The 19,684-nt window shown below is 58.3% G+C and overlaps 11 protein-coding genes across 11 annotated transcripts; 4 read left to right on the forward strand and 7 right to left on the reverse strand.

The window, feature by feature from the left end:
* Positions 1 to 96: 96 nt before the first annotated feature.
* Positions 97 to 621, forward strand: SDRG_11829 (hypothetical protein; the record flags this gene model as incomplete). The annotated part of the gene is made up of 2 exons (XM_008617883.1): positions 97 to 128; positions 177 to 621. The coding sequence occupies 2 exons, from the start codon at positions 97 to 99 to the stop codon at positions 619 to 621; spliced, it is 477 nt and encodes a 158-aa protein (XP_008616105.1).
* A 671-nt stretch (positions 622 to 1,292) lies between these two features.
* On the forward strand, positions 1,293 to 5,779 carry SDRG_11830 (TKL protein kinase; the record flags this gene model as incomplete). The annotated part of the gene is made up of 26 exons (XM_008617884.1): positions 1,293 to 1,310; positions 1,371 to 1,457; positions 1,505 to 1,603; positions 1,649 to 1,747; positions 1,791 to 1,889; positions 1,935 to 2,021; positions 2,063 to 2,164; positions 2,211 to 2,312; positions 2,355 to 2,483; positions 2,532 to 2,633; positions 2,681 to 2,782; positions 2,831 to 2,929; positions 2,978 to 3,076; positions 3,127 to 3,225; positions 3,275 to 3,448; positions 3,494 to 3,607; positions 3,659 to 3,757; positions 3,807 to 3,929; positions 3,975 to 4,079; positions 4,126 to 4,227; positions 4,272 to 4,370; positions 4,417 to 4,521; positions 4,567 to 4,665; positions 4,714 to 4,806; positions 4,859 to 5,022; positions 5,071 to 5,779. The coding sequence occupies 26 exons, from the start codon at positions 1,293 to 1,295 to the stop codon at positions 5,777 to 5,779; spliced, it is 3,309 nt and encodes a 1,102-aa protein (XP_008616106.1).
* Positions 5,780 to 6,703: 924 nt separating this feature from the next.
* Positions 6,704 to 7,706, reverse strand: SDRG_11831 (hypothetical protein). The gene has a single exon (XM_008617885.1). The coding sequence runs from the start codon at positions 7,600 to 7,602 to the stop codon at positions 6,787 to 6,789; it is 816 nt and encodes a 271-aa protein (XP_008616107.1). The 5' UTR covers positions 7,603 to 7,706; the 3' UTR covers positions 6,704 to 6,786.
* A 367-nt stretch (positions 7,707 to 8,073) lies between these two features.
* Positions 8,074 to 9,024, reverse strand: SDRG_11832 (hypothetical protein). Its single transcript, XM_008617886.1, has one exon. The coding sequence runs from the start codon at positions 8,943 to 8,945 to the stop codon at positions 8,139 to 8,141; it is 807 nt and encodes a 268-aa protein (XP_008616108.1). The 5' UTR covers positions 8,946 to 9,024; the 3' UTR covers positions 8,074 to 8,138.
* Positions 9,025 to 10,096: 1,072 nt separating this feature from the next.
* On the forward strand, positions 10,097 to 11,205 carry SDRG_11833 (hypothetical protein). Its single transcript, XM_008617887.1, has one exon. The coding sequence runs from the start codon at positions 10,171 to 10,173 to the stop codon at positions 10,996 to 10,998; it is 828 nt and encodes a 275-aa protein (XP_008616109.1). The 5' UTR covers positions 10,097 to 10,170; the 3' UTR covers positions 10,999 to 11,205.
* Positions 11,195 to 12,304, reverse strand: SDRG_11834 (hypothetical protein). The gene has a single exon (XM_008617888.1). The coding sequence runs from the start codon at positions 12,282 to 12,284 to the stop codon at positions 11,316 to 11,318; it is 969 nt and encodes a 322-aa protein (XP_008616110.1). The 5' UTR covers positions 12,285 to 12,304; the 3' UTR covers positions 11,195 to 11,315.
* Positions 12,305 to 12,777: 473 nt separating this feature from the next.
* On the reverse strand, positions 12,778 to 13,732 carry SDRG_11835 (hypothetical protein). Its single transcript, XM_008617889.1, has one exon. It carries the CDS (start codon positions 13,663 to 13,665, stop codon positions 12,847 to 12,849), a length of 819 nt encoding a protein of 272 aa, XP_008616111.1. The 5' UTR covers positions 13,666 to 13,732; the 3' UTR covers positions 12,778 to 12,846.
* A 568-nt stretch (positions 13,733 to 14,300) lies between these two features.
* SDRG_11836 (hypothetical protein) lies at positions 14,301 to 15,388 on the forward strand. Its single transcript, XM_008617890.1, has one exon. The coding sequence runs from the start codon at positions 14,372 to 14,374 to the stop codon at positions 15,194 to 15,196; it is 825 nt and encodes a 274-aa protein (XP_008616112.1). The 5' UTR covers positions 14,301 to 14,371; the 3' UTR covers positions 15,197 to 15,388.
* Positions 15,357 to 16,324, reverse strand: SDRG_11837 (hypothetical protein). Its single transcript, XM_008617891.1, has one exon. The coding sequence runs from the start codon at positions 16,175 to 16,177 to the stop codon at positions 15,380 to 15,382; it is 798 nt and encodes a 265-aa protein (XP_008616113.1). The 5' UTR covers positions 16,178 to 16,324; the 3' UTR covers positions 15,357 to 15,379.
* A 940-nt stretch (positions 16,325 to 17,264) lies between these two features.
* Positions 17,265 to 18,004, reverse strand: SDRG_11838 (adenylate kinase). Its single transcript, XM_008617892.1, has one exon. It carries the CDS (start codon positions 17,980 to 17,982, stop codon positions 17,305 to 17,307), a length of 678 nt encoding a protein of 225 aa, XP_008616114.1. The 5' UTR covers positions 17,983 to 18,004; the 3' UTR covers positions 17,265 to 17,304.
* A 408-nt stretch (positions 18,005 to 18,412) lies between these two features.
* On the reverse strand, positions 18,413 to 19,678 carry SDRG_11839 (hypothetical protein). The gene is made up of 6 exons (XM_008617893.1): positions 19,139 to 19,678; positions 18,950 to 19,083; positions 18,865 to 18,907; positions 18,744 to 18,813; positions 18,632 to 18,699; positions 18,413 to 18,584 (listed from the first exon to the last, which is right to left on the reverse strand). The coding sequence occupies exons 1-6, from the start codon at positions 19,654 to 19,656 to the stop codon at positions 18,503 to 18,505; spliced, it is 915 nt and encodes a 304-aa protein (XP_008616115.1). The 5' UTR covers positions 19,657 to 19,678; the 3' UTR covers positions 18,413 to 18,502.
* Between the last annotated feature and the right edge of the window lie 6 nt (positions 19,679 to 19,684).

The raw sequence follows: 19,684 nt of genomic DNA on the forward strand, positions 1-19,684 counted from the left end.
AACGTAGGAGTAGGTGGCTGCCGGGGCAATGCGACGCATCCAGCACCGGGATCGTACGACTACAACGCCTCCAACAACGTCTGCGACTCGTTCCCGATGTTTATGGAAGTCGACTACATCCGAGTCTGGTACGAGAACGACGTCCCAAATGGCACGTTTCAAGTTGTCTGGTGTAGGCAAGACACAAAGACCATGAGCTACGGTTGTGACCCGGCGTCACACCCGACGAAGGAGTTTATCAAGGCCCACATTACCAACTACACCGACCCACGAAACCACGATATTGTCGTTGCCGGTGGCGCGTCGTGCAACTCGAACGACGACTGCACCGCCGTCGCCAGTGTCACGGGTGCGTGTGTCGAGCATCGGTGCCAGTGCAACGGCGTTTGGACGGGACCCCGGTGCACCAAGTACGATCTCGATACAGTCACGTACGGGCCATCGGCAGGATTGATTGGCGGCGTCCTCGCTGCCGTCGCCGTCGCGTCGGTCGGAGCTCGAATGTGGCGCCGCCGTCACGACCACGCCGTTCTGCAAAACCATGAGATCGAAGTGCGGCGCGAAAAGCGCAGCTCTTGCTCAGCCATGGACGCCGACGCAGTAAACGAGCCGTTGGCTTGAGCCATCTATCAATCTCATTCGCGTTTCTCGAAAGGAACATTAATGTCTTCCCAGCAAATGTAAGTGGCGGAGCCGAATGCAGCATATCGATGGTTAGGTGTACAAGATAAACCACTTTCGCGCATTGCATGATCAGTTTGACAACCAAGGGTCTTGCATTGTGAGTGGCGCATCGTCTAACGTTAAAAAATGAAGTTGAAGCTACGATGGGCCTTGGGATGCCAGCCCGTTCGTTGACGCACTCGTCGCGACTGTATCGCCTGGCGCCGGTCTCCTTGACACCTCGACCTCCAACGCACATCCTAGTTAAGGCTTTGCCAACGACGCGACGAGCGAAACCGAAGGCTTTGTAGCATGGAAGCAGGTCCACACCGCAAGCAGCTGCAATCACAAGTCAGTTGTCGTGCTGACGCTTGCTCTCGGCAAAGTTTGGGGCAAGGGTTCAGCCCAGGGTTCAGCCGATGTCTGGCCACCCGGCGCCAGCTCCCGGCGCCTTGCAAGCGATATACAAAGTCACGCGACTGTCTCCATTTGCATCTTGCTTGGTGTATCGAGTACTGGTCCAGTGACATCGCTTTCCATTTTGGGCGCCGTGGATTGGTGGGATTAAAGCCAATCACCGACGGCGAAATTTCGACCAGCAGTGTGGCATCACTTTTGGAGTGGAGACCATGACGACCGACAAGGAGGTAAGCGGGTCTTCTCCAAGAGAGACAGGCGGCCAAGGCTCATGCGGTCTGCTGGTACAGAGAGAGCTTCTCCGCGCAGCGCGCGCTGGCGACGTCGCAGCGGTCGCCTCGCTGCTTGACGACGGCGTTGACGCCAACTGCAGTGACGTACGACAGTTCCATCCCCTCATGGCGTACTTCTACACGTTGCGAAGGGCGTCTATACACCGCTGCGCTTTGCTGCGTGCTTTGATCAAATGGACGTGATCCGGCTCTTGATCGACCGCGGCGCCAACATGGAAGCCTGCACGGCGGTTCGATCCTCCGCTAGTACACTCCTAAATCTCTTGCATGGGTAGAAGGGCGAGTCGCTGCTACTCTGCGCTGCGCAGTCCAACCAGCTCGAACTGGTCGCGTTCCTCCTCGAGAAGAACGCCAACCTCGATGCGACCGACGCGGTAGCGTATCTCGTCAAATCCAACGACGCTAGACGACGTTTAGGTCGGCAACACGGCGCTAATGGCAGCCGAAGAGAACGGTCGACTCCAAGTCGCTCAGCTTTTGCGCGACCACAAGCGCCAGCGCGACGAAACCTACGCGGTACGTTCGACGCATGTTGCTAACCGGTGGTGTCATGATGCGTAGCTCTGTACGGCGCTGCGTGCCAAGCACTGGAACGTAGTGAACAACCTCCTCCAGCGAGGCGTCCACGACATCAACCTTTGCGATACGGTAAGAACATACGTAGCCTTGCGGTCGCGCGACATGTGTAGGACGGGACGCCCTTGCTCCACCTCGTCGTCGAGACGCAAAATATATCGCTGCTCGAGCGCCTTCTCCAAGTGCCCGGCCTCGATTTCAACGCAGTGGACGCAGTTAGTAGCCTGCAGAAGTGAATGAATGTTCACACGTCTTCACTAGACGGGGCGGACGGCGGTGGCCGCTGCGATAACGACGCACAACACGGAGGCCGTGACGCTCCTGCTCATGCAAACCATCGCGCGCGTCGATCTCCTCAGCGACGTACGTACGCTTCTTCCAGCGGTGCGACAGACGTGTGGTTAGTGTCCGCTGCGGACGCTGGCGCAAACTTACGTCTTTGGCGCCGCCTTGCGCCACGCCGCAGCGAGAGGCCACAGCGACACAGTGTCGTATGTGCTGCGTCTCGGCGTGAGCCCGACGACAGCCACTGAGGTCCGTATAACCTTATAAAACACCTTGCTAGAGTGTGGGGACATCTAGGACGGGGAGACGCCGTTGCATATCGCAGCAGCCCATGGCCAGGATGGAATCGTGGCGCAGCTGCTGGACGAAAATGTGCTGCTGGCGATGCGCCGTGACCAGGTACCGTTGATTCTGGCGATGACAAAGCGGCTCAACTCGGCCAGTAGAAGGGAAATGTACCACTGCACGTGGCGGCGGCCCACGGCCACACGACCATCGTCACGAGATTGCTCGACGTCGCAGCCGATGCGACGAACGCTGTCAACCATGTAAGATCGTATATGCTGTGCCTCTCATGTGTGACGTATGCAACGTAGGCAGGTGCGACACCACTGCTTTTGGCTGCAACAGGCGGCCACGCCGATGCGGTGGCGGCGCTGCTAACGGCCGAGACCGCCACCTCATGTCGTATTCTGGTACAGTAAGGTCATCGACGTCCCTTTGATGATCCATGCGGAGTGTAGGGTGGGACGGGACTCCTGCATGCATCCGCGCGCAGCGGCAGCGAGCGTGTTGTCGCCCTTGTCTTGCCGCACTGCAGAGTCCTGGACGCGACCGACGAGGTACGTCGTTCTCTCGATTTCGACAAGTGGAATCGGTGGCGATACGGTAGAAAGGACGCACGCCACTGCACCTGGCGGCTGCCAGCGGACACGCGGCGGTCGCTCAGTGCCTCCTCAAGAATGGGGCGGATCCGACGGTTCGGACGGAGGTGAGAACCAGCGCTTTGCATACGAGTGCCGGAAAGTACCGGTATACAGGAGGAGAAGGCGACGGTGCTCATGGTGGCGGCCGCCGAGGACCACGCGGCGGTGGTTGACGCGCTGCTGGCGCACCTTGTCCGATCAATTAGCGACCCTCAGTCGCACAACGACTTGAAGCGTGCTTGCGAGCGACTGAAGTCGTCGCTTGCGCATCTGGACGCGCGCAATTCGGTAGGCGATCCTAGAGCCTGCGATAGCATGCTATATCAAATGTAGTCGGGCAAGTCCGCGGCAGAGCTCTCTTCAGGCGCGGTGCTACAGCGCTTGAGTGACTGTGCAGCGTCGCTGGCCAGCGATCTCGCACATGTGCGCAAGGCGATGCAGACTAAAGTATTGTTATCGTGTCGGAGGTTGCTGAAGCCTCATGCAAATATCGCGTAGGAGACGGCGCTTGCGCAAGCTGTCGCGACTTCCGAGTGGGCGGTAGCTGCGGCGTTGCTGCAAGAAGGTGTCGCACTGGTTCTACCGGCAGACAAGACGGTATTTACCGACAATGGTTCTCGTACTCTTGGAGTCATCGCTATGCTAGGAAAATGCTATGCGTGCGGCGCTTGAGAGTCAAGACAAAGAGCTCATCCAAGCACTCGTCCAGGCAGACAAGTCGGCGCTGCTGCAATCGCTTAAACAGACGCCCGCCCAGCTCCAGCACGAGGTATCTCTACTTTGCTCCTGTCATTGGTCGCTAGATCTGACGCAGATGGCGCTCATGACCCTTGTGGCGGCCGTGACCTGCGATAATGTGCCGCTGGTGATCGAGCTACTCCGTACTGCTTTGTCTCGGCCTCTGAACCTGGTCTCTTCGGTACGTCACAACGGCATGATATTGGTTCCTATGCATTGACATCTAGAGCGGACCGTCGCCGCTGCACGTCGCTGCGAAACGTGCGTCGCTGGGGATGCTCTACGTGCTGCTCACCAAGGATCTCGCGAACATCAACGCCGCAAATGAGGTCCATTTTCTCTTCTTTTGTCATCTCCGGTGAATGCGATGTAGGAAGGGTTCACGGCGCTGGCCATTGCGGTCCGTGAAGGCCGATCCGACGTCGCTGCGTTGCTTCTCAACGTCGGCGCAGACGTCTCGACGCCGCTACCGGTATGGTCTCTTGAGACTCATGGCGTTGCATGGACAAGCGGGTTAGGACCACACACCATTGCTGCACCTCGCGATCACAACGGGCAGCAGTTTGCATCTTCTGGAGCTTCTCCTGTCGGCCCTGCGCATCGATCTCAACCAAACCGACAAGGTGCACAATATTGTATCAGCAGCCGGAGCTTGAGTACCCGCTTAGGATGGGTACACCGCGCTGGCCAAGGCGGTCGTCGTTGGCCATGAAGCTGCCACCACCCGTCTGATCGAGAACGGAGCCAACGTGTGGACCCTTCTGCCCGTACACTGTGTATCGTCCTTGCAGCTACTCATGTCTGTTCTGTCGTAGACCGGGCAGACGCTGTTGGCAGCAGCCATTCAGCACCACCAGCACGCGATCGCAACGGAGCTCTATGCGCGCATGTACCCAGGACCGGCAGAGGTACTAGACCTCCAATAGCCTGCAACTCGCGTCTTTCCGTCAACCCCTGTAGGCCTCCATGGTGGATGTTGACATGGGCGACCGCATCGCTCGACAAGGCGGCGTCGACGTGTACAAGGCCACGTACGCAGGCAAGACCGTCGTGCTCAAGGGCCCTCGATTTCCCAACAAGCACGTCGTCGGCGCCTTGCACTGCGAAGCGCAAGAAATGCAAGGGTACACTATTTATGACTCTAAAAAGGAGGATGAAGCAAGCGCGAATAGGTGTACGTCGCCGTACGTGCAACCGTTGATTGGCATCCTGGACAATGGCTCATTCTCGCCGCTGGTGACGCTACCCAACGGCGACGCGCTGTACAGTCCGACGATGGTCATCGAGTACATGGACGGCGGGGACCTTCACGAGACGCTCGAGAAGACGCGCTTCGGACGCGACGTTCTTGTGCCCGTCTCGACCGTCGACGTGGCCCTCGTACTTGCCTACGCGCTGAGAGATTTGCACCGCCTTGGCAAGGTGCACCGGGACGTCAAGAGCCTCAACATCTTTCTCTCGACGGAGTACTACATTCGGCTCGGCGATCTCGGGTCAGCGCGGACACTGGACGGTGACTGCATGACGTCCAACGTCGGCACCAAGCTTTGGATCGCACCCGAAGTCGTTCGTGTCGGTCTTGGCGGCAATGGACGTGAGTACGGTCCGCCCGCCGACATTTACTCGTTCGGCGTTGTCCTCACCGAGCTCGACACGCGCGAGACGCCGTACGCAGACGTCGACGACAAGAGTTCAATTCCCGACCAAGTACGCGACGGCAAACTGCGTCCGAAAATGAGCAACGACTGCGCGCCGTGGCTTCGAACGCTTGCCGACCAGTGCTTGGCGCACGACCCCGCCGATCGCCCGACGGCCGACAATATCATTGCGACTCTTCTCGCACACCGTCAGGAGGCCACGAAGGCAACGTCCCCGCCATAAAAAGTACGACGTAAGCAGACAAGATAAGCTCAGTTCCTTTTTCAACGAAATGAACTTTTTGAATGGTTTCTAGGCATCGTTCAGCAACCTTCTCCGAACACGATTTCTTTAACCATGGATTCTGGAAGAAAAAATAGGATATAGGTATGACAATGTATTAAGTACAGAAATGTCCTCGATCGCGCTGATGCATCTACCAGTATGAGCTGTCTAGAGTTCGGACCTGAACGAACGCTTGATTCCTTTTTGAGAGTGCAACTGCCTGTCATCACGCGCTTGATGACAGGCAGTGAGCCAATCGCACGGCGCTACAGTACTCGCATTAATACCGAACGCGGAGGCTTGACAATATGTACCGTGACTCGTTGTGATGGCGGCTTTAGGGCTTGACGTCGGCTACATGGGGCGTGGCTTAGACGAGCACTAGACACCTCTAGACAAACCTTGTGCGATTGCGAAGAGGCTTCACGAATGCTCCAGAGCTGTGTCTTGGTCCCGTCCGTCGGGCTCGTCAGTATATCGTGAAGGCATGGCAGCTAAAGTCGAAGTGAGCAGTTCGGGCGCCCTCAACTTGAGAGTTGGGATAAGATGCAGTTGGTTGCAGATCTTGATCGACAACGCGATTGGCTCTTTTTGTTCACACGGCATTGTGATTGGTGCGCAATAAAACCGACGAGCCAATCCAATGATCTCATTTTCTTTCCGAGGAAAAAGCAGCCAATCCACAGCGGCCGACGTGGCAGCCTGGCTTTGCGTCCTTGACGTTAGAACCTAGTCGTTGGACGCAGCTGCCAGCTGCACGTTCTATGCCAGCCATTTTGGCTGCCTCTGCCAATCAACTCCGCCAGTCGATGGCCTTCAAACCTCCAAGGCCGCATACAGAGCTGTGGCATGTCGCCGCAGCCAGGCACCAGCAAGAGCGGATCACGATCACTGAAACGCATACACATCGTGTAGACGTACTGTAATTGTCTGCTAATCCAGCTCAACCACACAAGACAATACGCCTACTGGATAAACTTGCAGGCGGCGGCGCCCATATCGTCGTGCACGGTCGTCGCGTTGGCGGGGACGCTCTTGAAGAAGCACGTGCCAAAGTTGGGGTTGCCCGGCATCTGCACAAAGGTGACGGCGTTGCAGTTCTTGCCGCCCGACGTGTAGTACTGGCATCGATCGAGGCAGCGAGAAAAGCGCGTCTGCGTGTTGCCAATGTCGAAGCCATAGTAGTTGGAGTTGCCGGCGCACGTGTACTTGGTGTTGTCAAACTTGGCCGCGCTCTTGCACTCGGGGTCCATCTTGTACGTGTAGACCGTCGAGAGCACGATGCACTCGGTCGTCTTCTCCTTCCAGACCGCGTACCACCGGCCGCGGGCCACGGCTTCGTTGACGCACGCTTCAAACGATGTGATACCCGTCGTCGTGTAGTCGTCCTCGCCGTCGCACTTGTTGTGGCACACGCCGTTGGAGACGACCCAGTTGTCCGGCAGCGTCGCCGCCGACGACCCTGTCGATGTCTCGGGCACGCACTGCGAGTACACGTCGGACCACTTTTTGCACGCGCTGCCGGCCGCGCAGGCGGTCGGGCCCGAGTAGCCAGCGCCGCCGCACTTGCCCCAGACGCCGACTTGGTCCTTCCCGCCGGGCTGGCACTGCGAGTACGCATCGCCAAACGGGATGCAAATCCCGCCGGGCGCACACTCGGTATCACCGAGGTACGTCGCGCCGCCGCACTGGCCCCAGAGCTCGACCGTGTTGGCCTCGCTGGACCGGTAGTGGTTGGCCGAGGCGCCAAGGGCAAGAAGGGCAAGGGTAGCAAACTGCATGGTGCAAAAGGCAAAGTGAGCTGCCGAGAGCAGTCTCCGACCAAGATCGCGCCCGCAGCCACGTAGAAGGCAAGTCCTTGCAATCGAGCCAAGCAAGGGGCGCGTGCGCCTTGTATCGAGCAAATACGACGCAAGGAGGGAGTCCCCACGTGCAGCGACCCTGCGACAGCCGCGATAGAATTTTGGCCGACGGTCGCCATGGGTGCAGGAGTGGGAAGAGGACGTTCTCTCGCCATGCAGTGGCCAATGCAACGCGCTACAGTACACGGTACACTGAGCAAGGTGCAAAGGAACAAGCTGGTTTTGACGCACGAGCATTTGGCCTGCGTCGAGTCGACTGTGTCATGGACACTCTCTCATGCTAGTGGCTGCGGCGACGATGCAACAATGCGGCGCTTCTTGCCATACTAACCAATGGCCGGTGGCAACGACTGCGCCTTAGGTCTGCCCTTGGTTGCGAGAAAAATCGCGTCCGTCACCAAGCCCACGTTTCAAACCAAAAAGCAATAAGCTTGATACATTGATACTAACAGTCTCTACTTGGTCATTTTGCAGGCCGTGGCGCCGAGGTCGCTCTTGCCGGGCGTGGCGCTGCCGTCGATGAACTTCATGAAGCATGTGCCGTAGTTCTGGCCGGGGTTTTGCACAAACGTGATCGCGTTGCAGTTCTTGCCGCCCGACGTGTAGTACTTGCACGAGTCGAGGCAGCGCGAGAAGCGCGTCTGCATGTTGCCAATGTCGTGGCCGTTGTAGTCGGCGTTGCCGACGCACGAAAAGTTCTCCGAGTCGAACTTGGCCGCGCTCTTGCACGCCGGGCTCATCTTGTACGTGTAGACGGTCGAGAGCACGAGGCACTTCTTGCCGTCCCAGACCGCGTTCCACTTGCCGCGCGCGTTGGCTTCGTTGACGCACGCTTCGAACGACGTGATGCCCGAGGCCTCGACGTCGTCGTCGCCCTGGCACTTGTCAAAGCACACGCCGTCCGACGCCACGTAGCTCGACGGCAGCGTCGACGGCGAGTCGTTGCTCGGCACGCACTGCGAGTTCCACTCGTTCCAGACCTTGCACGTGTTGCCGGCCGTGCACTTTGTCGCTCCCGAGTAGTTCTTGCCGCCGCACTGGCCCCAGACGCCGACCTCGTTGTCACCGCCGGGCTGGCACTGCGAGTACCACTCGTTGATGAGCTTGCAGTAAAAGCCACTCGTGCACGCCTTGTCGCCTTGGTAGTTCTTGCCGCCGCATTGGCCCCACGCGTCGACTTGGTCCGACTCGATGTGGCGAAAGTGGTTGAGCGGCGAGGCAGCCACGAGCGCAAGGCCCGTCGTGAGGAGCGTGATCTTCATGGAAGCGGTCAGAATAAGAAGTGAGGTCCAGCTTGAGGTAGTGGACGGCGGCGGCTGCGGATCGGGCGCGTTGAAGTTGGTGCGATCCGCGCAGGATTGAAAAATCGGTCAAATGGAAATCTCCCTATTATAGATAGTGCTAACACTGTGTATAGTATAAAGACACGGGATATTCATAGATAATTTGTGGGTGCTGCCTCGTACTCTAGGGAATGTGCATTCCAACCAAACCGACACAGGAAGGCCCATGGATGGGAGTACTGGAAGTAGCCAATGAAAACACAGCACTGATAGGCGGTACACTGTATATACAGTGTATCGTCCACTGGCGAGAAGGGCCATTTGGTCGGAGATTTCAGCGTTGATAATCCGGCGCGTAATAATTTTGGCGCTTGGTCCTGGCATCCGCCCAAGGACGATCCTTGGTAGCTGGTATTGATTGTGCGTTCGACTAGGATTCGCACGCTCTTTCCATGGAACTAACTAAATGAGGTCCGAGGGCGTCCGAGGTGCACAGAAAAATGGCCACTGTGTGCGGATTGTGCATGGGATCGGCGGCAGCCAGCCAAGATCGTCCAACGCTGACGTCGTTCTCATTTTCCGTGCCGATGCCACTGTCGGGCGGCTGCCATCATGGCCTTTGCAGCAACGCGAGCAGTGGACCGCTGAGCCCCGCATGAAGTAAGCCCATCGGTCGAGAGTTTCGGTCAAGAAGAAGGCGCAGTCAGAGGCGTGGTACTGCACTGCAGACAAGCGGCGCAGCCGTGTTCGCCACATGTCGCGTGCGGCTTGCCCGACAAATGTTAGTCGTCTTGCCTACACCGCCTGTACGCCAGAGCTGCTTTGCCCTGAATCTTGGGCGGAGAGTTCGCCAAGGTCGGGCTTGAATTCCCTTGTCCGCCAAGGGCAAAGGTGCTGAACAAGCATCTTTACCGAGGTGACTGTATCCAGACCGTCTCAAAGATACCTCTTTTCGCCAAAGTGTCGTCAAACGTGCGTTGCAAAATGATCGTACTGATCGCACGCAACTTTATCAGTATCTATCAATCACACATTGTCTTGCCTATTGTAGCATACAAATAATACATGTAAAAGAGTGCAAACAGCCAGTGTAGGCCGGGTTGCAGACAGTCTTGAGATATCCATTCGCACCAAGATCGCCATTGGTACAGGAAGAGGCTCGGGTGCGACGTCGTCACTTGCCAATATCCGACGACCAGTAGCCATGCACAGCAGCCTCTTCACGTCCGTTCTCCTCGCCGCCTCGGCGCAGGCCGCCCACGTCCACCTCCGCGACATCAAGGCGGCGCAGGTCGACGTCTGGAACCAGTGCGGTGGCAAGGAGTACCGCGGCGACACGGCGTGCACAAGCGGCAACTACTGCAAGGTCATCAACGAGTGGTACTCGCAGTGCCAGCCCGGCGGTCAGAGCGAGGTTGGCCTCTGGGGCCAGTGCGGCGGCAAGAACTACAACGGCGCGACCAAGTGCTCGGGCGGCAACACGTGCAAGGTCTGGAACGAGTGGAACTCGCAGTGCGTGCCGAGCAACGACCAGCCCGCGACCGCGCCGCTCAACTGGGCGCAGGTCGACGGCGTCTGCTACAACAAGGTCGAGGGCGACAAGGACACGACGACGAGCGGCATCTCGTCGTACGAAGCGTGCATCAACGAGGCCGACAAGCGCGGCAAGCTGTACGCCAACTGGAAGGACAACCAATGCACGGTGCTCTCGACTGTCTACTCGTACACGCAGGACAAGGGGTGCAAGGGCGCGGCCAAGTACAACCTCGACAAGTACACGTGTGCCGGCAACACGGACTTTTACGGTAGCGACATTGGCCAGGCGCAGACGCGCTTCGACCGGTGCCTCGACGAGTGCGACTACTACGAGTCGGGCGGCCACAAGTGCAACGCGTTCATGTGGGTGCGCAACCCCGGCAGCGAGTTTGGCGTCTGCTACTTCAAGTCGTTTGACGACTTTAACCGCAAGCCGTCGACGAGCTGGCTCGGCGGCATCTCGTGCAAGCGCAACCCCAAGTACATGCAGCACTAAGATACCAACCACCGCCTTGTGTTGTTCGTTGTCATTGCAATTGTGTTCGCCGTCAGAGATCTTGCACTCTCTCGCGCACCTTGGTAGTCCCATCGCGGCTTTTGACGCGGGTGAAACACGTTCAACAGGCAGTTAGTTGGATCAGGTGTAGGATTGCTGTGCCTGGTGCTGCCACGTCATCCGGATAATGTTTGCACTGATCAAGAGTCTAAGTTTGTATGTTTGAGATATGGACAGGTCGGTTAAACTTTTGTGGGCAAAAGGACATGGATTTAGAGGCTTAGTTGTCGTCAAAACAGCCTCAAAACTCGATGCGTTTACTGCGACGACGCAAGGCGGTTGCACGCAATCGCGCCGAGGTCGTTGATCGACGGGCGCTTGTTCCGGTCGTCAAACGCCTTGAAGAAGCAGACGCCGTACTCGCTGCCGGGGTTGCGCACCCACGTCGCGGCGTTGCACTTCTTGCCACCCTCGTTGAAGTTTTCGCACGAGTCGAGGCACCGGTCAAAGCGCGTCTGCGCTTGGCCAACGTCGTTGCCCCAAAAGTCGTGGTTGCCCGAGCACTGCCACTTGTCGAGGTTGTACTTGGCCGCGCCCTTGCACCCCTTGTCGAGCGTGTACGAGTAGACGGTCTGGAGCACCGTGCATTGGTTGTCCTTCCAATTGGCATAGAGCTTCCCGCGCTTGCCGGCCTCGGCAATGCACGCCTCGTACGACAAAATGCCGCTCGTCGTCGTGTCGTTGTCGCCGTCAACCTTGGTGTAGCAGACGCCGTCGACTTGGACCCAGTTGAGTGGCGGCGAGACGGCCGAGCCCTTCGAGGCGGGCGCAGTTGTCGTCGGCGTCGCGTTGCCAGGAATGCACTGCGCGTACCACTCGTTCCAGGTCTTGCACGTGTTGCCGGACGTGCACTGGGTGGCGCCCTTGTAGTCCTTCCCGCCGCATTGGCCCCAGACACCGACTTGGCCGTTGCCGCCGGGCTGACACTGCGAGTACCACTCGTTGATGACCTTGCAGTAGTTGCCGCTGCCACACGCCTTGTCGCCGTTGTAGTTTTTGCCACCACACTGGCCCCAGACGTCGACGACCTTGGTTTCCGCTTCAAGGGTGTTGGCGACAACGGTGGACGCGAGGGCGAGGATCAGAGCAGCCTTCATGGTGGTGAGCGAGAGGTCGAAAATGGATTTGTGTCGAGACTGGGCGATGGATCGCGACCTGATGTTCTTCGGTTCGAGACCGACGCTTGGAAGCGTCGTGCGAGGACGCAAGGACAGCTTCAGGACCATGGCTGGTCACCAAGTCAACACCATGCGTCGGATCGAAATCGAACGATAGAGCACCCCAAGCACGAATTCTTCGATTGCCGAACAACTATGTTGACTTGAAATACACCTCATGCCCACGCAAACCCGTCTCGGTAGCGCCATTCCTTGGGATACCTACCTTAGCCACGAAGCTATCAGCTTGAACGCTTCAGCGCCAGATAAAGATATGAAAGACACGGGTTTTGATTTTTGATGGCTAGGTCGTTGCAGAGGCTCGTCACGACGAAGTTGATGGATACTTATTCACATAAATGGCACCCTTCTTGACTATCCTTCATTCGGCGTACGGTACTTGTTCTTGAGATGGGCCGAGCGAGTACCGTGTCAAAGCTTCGTCTTTGGTGCTGCCACGTCATCCGGATAATACGTTCACATCATTGCGCTCCTCAGTACCGGTATGCATGGGCTGAAGCTTCAGAGCAGTTCTAGTAGAAGACTGCTGCCTCGAAGAAGTTATGTACATGAAAGAGCGTGTATGATTAGTCAATTGTCGTCGATACGAATTCTAAAATTTCTGACTACTTTACGCACGGCGGATGCACGCGGTTCCGCCAATGTCGTCGACGAACGGTTTCTTGCTCGTGTCGGCAATGTACTTGTAGTTGCAGACGCCTTTGTCGCTGTCCCAGTGCTGCACCCAGTACACGGCGTTGCACTTCTTGCCGCCCTCGCTAAAGTTTGCGCATGCGGCGAGGCACTTGTCAAAGCTCGTCGTCGACTTGCCTACGTCGTTATTCCAGTAGTCGTGGTTGCCCCAGCACTGCCACTTGTCGTTGTCGAACTTTGCCGCACTCTTGCACGATCGGCTGAGCTTGTACGAGTCGGCGTTCTGGAGCACAGTGCACTTCTCGCCATCCCAGTTGGCAAACTGCTTGCCGCGCTTGTTAGCTTCAATGATGCAAGCATCGTACGACGTGATGCCGTTCGCCGCCGTGTCGCCATCGCCGTCCATCTTGTTGTAGCACACGGCATCGGTTTGGAGCCAGTTGAGCGGGACTGCGACGTCCTCCGGAGGCGCCGTCGTCGGTGTTGCGGTGCCAGGGACGCACTGCGAGTACCAGTCGTTCCAGACCTTGCACTCGTTGCCGGGCGTGCAGAGTGTGTCGCCCGTATGAGACTTCCCGCCGCATTGGCCCCAGAGGCCGACTCGGCCGCTGCCACCGGGCTGGCACTGCGAATACCACTCGTTGTAGAAATTGCAGACGGAGCCGCTGGCGCACGTCGTGTCGCCGTTGTGGTTTTTGCCGCCGCATTGGCCCCAGACGTCAACGACCTTGGTCTCGGCTTCAAGCGTGTTCGCGACAACGGCGGACGCAAGAGAGAGGATCAGAGCCGTCTTCATGGTCGTGGGCGAGACAAGAGAAATTGAAAAGTGAAGCAAACCGAAGCGGCTTGAGACTAGAAGACGCGTCAGCTGGAAGGTTTGGTGTGACCGAAAAGATTCGCTTGCTGACCTTTGTTTTCGAACAACTTCAATGTTTTTCGAACGGCTTTTTTCGAATGCTAAAGGCGCCGCCTTGGAACAAGCGCCTCTCGCCGTTCGAGAAGCCATTGGCGGCGGCGCGGTCCGTCGTCTGGGCGCTCACCGCAGCATCCCAGAGCATCACAGAACACCATTGTCCATACTATTTCCACGCAAACGAGTTGTCCATTCCGTTGTGCCGCACGAGCTCACCGCGCCAGCTCAGCCAGACCAAACAGCAATACCGTATCCAGATAGGTACGGTCAGCAACTGAGTCTCCCTTTGCACTTTTCTGCAGTGCTGCCACGTCATCTGTGGGGACAAACGATTACGATTTCGGTTAGCGTGGTGGAGCTGAATTGCGGTCAAGTAATGATAGCGGCTGTCCGCTCATGTGCCCATCGAATACTGGCGATCGTAAACGAGCCAATCACATGCGCCGCCGCACTTCAAGCACACCCGGATTTTGCGCAGGCTGGGCACAGGAGCAGCAGTGCAGAATGTGTCTACGGTATGCGTGTGGTCAGCAGCTGATAGCACCGAGCGCCACGCCAGGTGGCGCTTCACATTGCAATTTGCTGCAGCATGAAGATCGCTAGTACCGTCGTTTTGCTCACAGCGTCGGCGTCGGCCATCCACGTCCGGAGCGCGTCAACCGCTCAAGTAAGCGTCTGGGGCCAGTGCGGCGGCAAAAACCACAACGGCGACACGACGTGCGCCAGCGGCAGCTACTGCAAGGTCATCAACGAGTGGTACTCGCAGTGCCAGCCCGGCGGCAACGGCCAAGTCGGCGTCTGGGCCCAATGCGGCGGAAACGACTACAAGGGCGCCACCCAGTGTACGCCCGGCAACACGTGCAAGACCTGGAACGCCGACTACTCGCAGTGCGTGCCGAGCAACAATGACGACAAGAAGGACGACACTGGCGCTGCGTTGCCCGCGGGCTGGCTCGAGCTTGCGGGTCTCAAGTGGACGCTTTTGGACAACGACCTGGCGACGACGGGCGACAAGAGCTTCGCCGACTGCGTCCAGTCGGGCACCAAGCCCGCCAAGGACGGCACGACGCGTTTCTTCGCGGTCTGGGACTCGACCAAGAAGGTCTGCAACGTCGCGTCGACGGTGTACACGTACGAGATGGCGCCGGGCTTTACGAGCGCCGTCAAGTACAACGCCGACAAGTACGTCTGCGTGGCCAACGCCGACTACGCCAACGACGAAGTCAACACGTTCCAAACTCGCTTCAACCGGTGCTTGGACTCGTGCGACAACCTCGGCGACGGCTGCAACGGCGTCACGTACGTGCGCGAGGCCTCGTCCGGCTACGGCAAGTGCTCCATCAAGCTTCGGAAGGACACGTCGGCGTCGCCCAAGACGACGAGCAACGGTAGTATCGCCTGCAAGCGTAAGTAAATCTCAACTTGGCGGTTATGTCTGTCGTTCGAGTATACAACTGTGTCTCAGGGTGTCATCCGTCTGTGCGATGGCTCGAAATGCAAAGCCATGCAGCAGGACTCGTGGCCGCGGGGCTCGATCGGAGCAGTTAGTTGTCCTTGGACGCAACACGAAGAAATTAGCAGTCGAAGATGGTCATTGTTACTTGGTTTGGAGACGCTTGCATGCAAAGCCGCCGACCCAGCTCGACGACGGGGGGCGGTTGGCGTCCGGGAACCACTTGAGCGTGCACCGGCCCTTCGCTGCCTTGGTGTCGAGCACGTACGAGAAGGCGTTGCAGGGCGTGCTGTCGCCCTTGGGCGGCTTGTACGCGTCGCACTGGGCCTCGCACTCGACAAACGACGTCGCGCGCACGTGCGTCTTGAGGTCGGTACCGGGAAAGTCCGAGTTGCCCGAGCAGACCCACTTGTGCAAGTCGTACTTGGCGCCGCCCTTGCAGTTGTAGTCGACGTAGTAGTTGGTCGTCGCATTGAAGACTGTGCACTCCTTGGACGAGACCTTCCAGTTGGCATAGTGGCCACGACGCTTGGCCGCAGCCGCGACGCACGCCTCAAACGTGAGGATCTTTGGGATCGGCGACCCGGGCGACGGCGACGTGAAGCAAACGCCCTCGCTCTCGGCCCAGTCGAGCGGCGCGGTGACGTCCGGAAGGCACTGCGCGTACCACTCGCTGAAGCGCGTGCAGGTCGTGCCGGGCGTGCACACGCCGGACCCGAGGTAGAACTTGCCGCCGCACTGCCCAAACTCGGCAACCTCGGTGGACTCGTCGCGGGGCTGGCACTGCGACACGATCTCGTTGAGGCGGATGCAGTGGTGCCCCGGCACACACGTCGAGTCGCCAACAAAGTCGACGCCGCCGCATTGGCCCCAGGCGTCTACGTAGGCGGCGCCGGCCGTCGTCGCAATGGCCGCGACGAGCGAAGTCAGAAGGAGCTGCATGGCGACGTGGGCGCAAGTGTACGAGTGAAGCACTGCGGGTCGACGGATGAAAAGTAGCCGCGCAGCTGAGCCACTTCAACTTCGATTTGGCAACTTCGACGCAGTTGCGAGCTGGGTGATGACCCAGCGCCGCTCGTCGTGATGCGCCCGCGGTGGAGACTAGATGCGATGGTACTTGGTCGGGGTATGCCTCGTATCGTCGGCGCCTTGTAGAGTACACAGAGGTAGGTGGGTACTCCCGACCAAGCATGGCGAGGATCGGGACCAGGATCGGCGATGTGGAGTTGTGTGCAAGTAGCCTTACAATGCGCGAGATTCAACTGGAATCTTGCACGTGGGGCGATGGGGCGCGATAAGTCGCTTTGCGCGATGTCGACCCCGGCGTCGCAGAGTATCAACGCGTTGCGTGTCAGTAGCCTTCTCGTGGTCGGTGCTTTGAAACGCTGGTGTCGACGTCTCGCTGCGCTTTGGTAAGCTCGTGTGGTGACAGTAGAGCTGATCGATTTCGAGGTATACCAGCCTCAACAAAATGCTTGTTCGACGCATCCTCGACTGCACCCGCTAATATCCGAGCCACCATCGCAGTACTGGAGTACCGGTAGGACGAAGATGCGCGCGCCCTTCTCTCGTCTGGTATACTCAGCGGCAAACGAACGTTGGGAGGCCTGACGAGGCTCAGACAGGCGGGATCGCACCAACTACGACCGTTTAGTTCGAGGTCGCGTCGCATTCCTGTGGCCCACGGAGCTCAATGGCCAGGAAGCGCCGCGTCTTCAACGTCGGAGCGGACGCAGCAGATGGTTTCCGCGGAGCGTTCGTAGCCGGTTACAAGGTTCGATCAACCGATGAGCCGTTTATCCGGTTTCAACCGTACTGGAGTGTCCCCGTTCTTGTCGACTGCATTTGCCAACGGACTCGATTCGGCGTTTCTTTGTACGACTGGAGCTTGCATCGTTGAGTGAAAAACAAAACTGCAGATCAAAAGTGCTATTCTGTGGACTTGATGTTATGCACTTGATACAAATCCATTCCAAGGAGGCCTCTTGCGTCTTGTGGTACTGGTGTCATGCTGTCGTAAGAAAAGAAGTATCAAGAAACTATCAACCTATTATGTCATTATTGCAATCTTATTCCTTCCAAAACTGAAGTTTGGACCACAGCGTGGACCAAAAGCCCGGTGGCGTCATGCTGCACTCGATCGTCGCAAAGACGTCTTCTTTGGGGAGCATGCCGTCGACCTTGCAGAGCGTTGCGACAGAGGCGAACGCGCCGACGACAGCGCCGCAGTTGTCGTGGAACTTTGCCAACCGGTTCTTGATCGTGCTTTCCGTGTCATCCGACCGCTGGACGACCTCGACGCCCGGCGGCGGCGGGTTGAACGTAATGTGGTACGTCTTGCCCGTCGCGAGGTCCACGCGGCGGCCAGAGATGCGTTTGATGACCTCTTCATCCGGCACATCGAGGAGGATCACGAGGCTGGGCACGATGTGGTGGGCGAGCATGGCCTCGGCCTGCGCTTGCGTGCGTGGAAACCCGTCCAGGAGCCAGCCGCGCTGCTTGCAATCGTCTTCTTCGAGGCGCGCGAGGACGACCTGAATGATGAGCGCGTCCGGGACGAGATCGCCGGCGTCCATGTAGGCTTGCGCTTCCTTGCCGAGCGGCGAGCCCGCTTGGATGGCGGCGCGGAGCATATCGCCGGTCGAGAGGTGTACGAGGTTGAACTTGGCGACGAGGAGCTCACACTGAGTTCCTTTGCCGCCGGCGGGCGGGCCGCAGATGACGAGCTTGGGGGATGTTGAACGCATAGCAGAGTGTGCTGGAGATGGCAAATCCAAATATGAGCCCGGCATGTACAATCGAAGCTGATATCGAAGTCTGATGATGTGACATGTGCCAACAGAGACATGTGATTTGATCACCGTGGCCTTCACGCTGTTTCATTGGCTTGACGATGTATTCGAACTTCGATCCTTGGGCAACCTGGCAGGTCAATGAAATTTGATGAGCATGCCAACGGGTCCGCAGAAGCAGGGCTCGCGAGCAGGTGCCAACAACCGCCCGTGCGCGAGCGTTCCCAGCGACGTCGAACGACCTTGCGTAATCACGCTGAAGTGCGCCATCGACCCCACGGCGTCACCCGGGGCGTATCGATCCGCGCATTACGACAGTCGTGTCAACAGCAAGGACACGGTGCCCGAGCCTTTTCTATACTGCGGAGCGGAAGACGCGCCAACGAGGTATACGAAATGAGGTTATGCGTGTCAACACACAACATCGGGCCAAGCCACTGGATTGTTACGCGGCGACAGACTCGCATTCTGGTTCTTAGAGGGTGCCATACATGCTAATGTTGGCGTTTTTGCCACCGCTCGCATCCATGTGCGCGTGCTCTGGCGCGCCGTAGCGTCTACTCGACCGCGTCAGAGATACTTTCGACGCGACAGCCAGACGTACCGGACGTAGCAGCGCAAGAGAACAAGGCCGGCGATCAGGGCCACGAGAAGCCAGGCACCAATGTGCGCCTAAAGCGCCATCAGCAAGGTGCAACACAATGCAATGCGCGTACGACAAGCTGGATGACGTCGAGGTAGTCGGCGTCGACCGGCGAGAGGCCGGTTTCGTGCTTGGCAGCCAGCCTGTACGTGGCAGAACTTGAGCCATCATCGACTTCGAATTCAGTGTCGTACCAAGCCAACGTCCAGATACCAACAGCGCCGAAAGCGATATCGCCTGCGCGACTTTAGGAACAGAGGACGCAGAAGCTTTTCGTACCATTGTAGGCCAAGGCAGTGACGTGAGCCGCCAAGAGCACGGCCAAGCACACCATGTACACGGCGAGGTTGAGGTCGTAGCCGAGTCCGCGGAGGGACACCGTCACATTGATAAGCGTCGCACCGCACGTCCAGCTAGAACACAGACATTGTGATGCGCACTCGAACGCGTACTCGAGGATGTGCATACCTGAAGTAGAGCGTGAACGGGAGGCGGAGGCAGATGTAGTCCGAGAGCGACGAGCACTCGTAAGCCGTGCGACGAGGCCAGATCGCCAGACCGTCAAAGAGCGTCGGCAGCTGTACAAGCGAGGCTGTCGTGAGGTAGAGCGCACCAGTGATCGCCCACAGCACGAGAATGACGGGCAGCGACCACACAATGGCGCCGCTTGCAAACACTTCGAGCCAGAGCATGTTGAAGACGCACGATGCGATGAAAAGACCGTAGACGCGCTTGGCGTGGGCTGGCAAGAGCGAGAGCGACGGGAAGATGCACTCGCGGCTTACAAAGAGGAAGAGCGTGAGGTAGATGAGGCCCCAGATCGAGAACGCGGTCTTGGCCGGCGTGAGCAGCGAGCGGTGGGCGGCGACGACTTCACGCATGGCGCCCGTGCGCACCGAGTTGCGCCAGAGGCAGGAAATGAAGGCCAGCGCCATCGTGAGGCGCAGCAGCAGCAGCGGCTTGGTGTGGAGCTGGGCGACGTGCATAGCTCGGGGACGTCGAACAAGATACAAA

Source organism: Saprolegnia diclina (genome assembly GCF_000281045.1).
Source record: "Saprolegnia diclina VS20 unplaced genomic scaffold supercont1.44, whole genome shotgun sequence".
Lineage (NCBI taxonomy): Eukaryota > Oomycota > Saprolegniomycetes > Saprolegniales > Saprolegniaceae > Saprolegnia > Saprolegnia diclina.

What these genes read in the sequence shown, in the direction of transcription:
- SDRG_11836 (XM_008617890.1), top strand. Translation starts at nt 14,372, where the DNA reads ATGAAGATCGCTAGTACCGTCGTTTTGCTCACAGCGTCGGCGTCGGCC.
- SDRG_11834 (XM_008617888.1), bottom strand. Translation starts at nt 12,284, where the DNA reads ATGGTCCTGAAGCTGTCCTTGCGTCCTCGCACGACGCTTCCAAGCGTC.
- SDRG_11831 (XM_008617885.1), bottom strand. Translation starts at nt 7,602, where the DNA reads ATGCAGTTTGCTACCCTTGCCCTTCTTGCCCTTGGCGCCTCGGCCAAC.
- SDRG_11838 (XM_008617892.1), bottom strand. Translation starts at nt 17,982, where the DNA reads ATGCGTTCAACATCCCCCAAGCTCGTCATCTGCGGCCCGCCCGCCGGC.
- SDRG_11832 (XM_008617886.1), bottom strand. Translation starts at nt 8,945, where the DNA reads ATGAAGATCACGCTCCTCACGACGGGCCTTGCGCTCGTGGCTGCCTCG.
- SDRG_11839 (XM_008617893.1), bottom strand. Translation starts at nt 19,656, where the DNA reads ATGCACGTCGCCCAGCTCCACACCAAGCCGCTGCTGCTGCTGCGCCTC. An exon ending in TCGACGTCATCCAGCTTGTC is followed by an intron (nt 18,700 to 18,743) that starts GTACGCGCATTG and finishes ATGGCGCTTTAG; the next exon opens with GCGCACATTGGTGCCTGGCT. An exon ending in CTCTTGCGCTGCTACGTCCG is followed by an intron (nt 18,585 to 18,631) that starts GTACGTCTGGCT and finishes GCGGTCGAGTAG; the next exon opens with ACGCTACGGCGCGCCAGAGC.
- SDRG_11835 (XM_008617889.1), bottom strand. Translation starts at nt 13,665, where the DNA reads ATGAAGACGGCTCTGATCCTCTCTCTTGCGTCCGCCGTTGTCGCGAAC.
- SDRG_11837 (XM_008617891.1), bottom strand. Translation starts at nt 16,177, where the DNA reads ATGCAGCTCCTTCTGACTTCGCTCGTCGCGGCCATTGCGACGACGGCC.
- SDRG_11833 (XM_008617887.1), top strand. Translation starts at nt 10,171, where the DNA reads ATGCACAGCAGCCTCTTCACGTCCGTTCTCCTCGCCGCCTCGGCGCAG.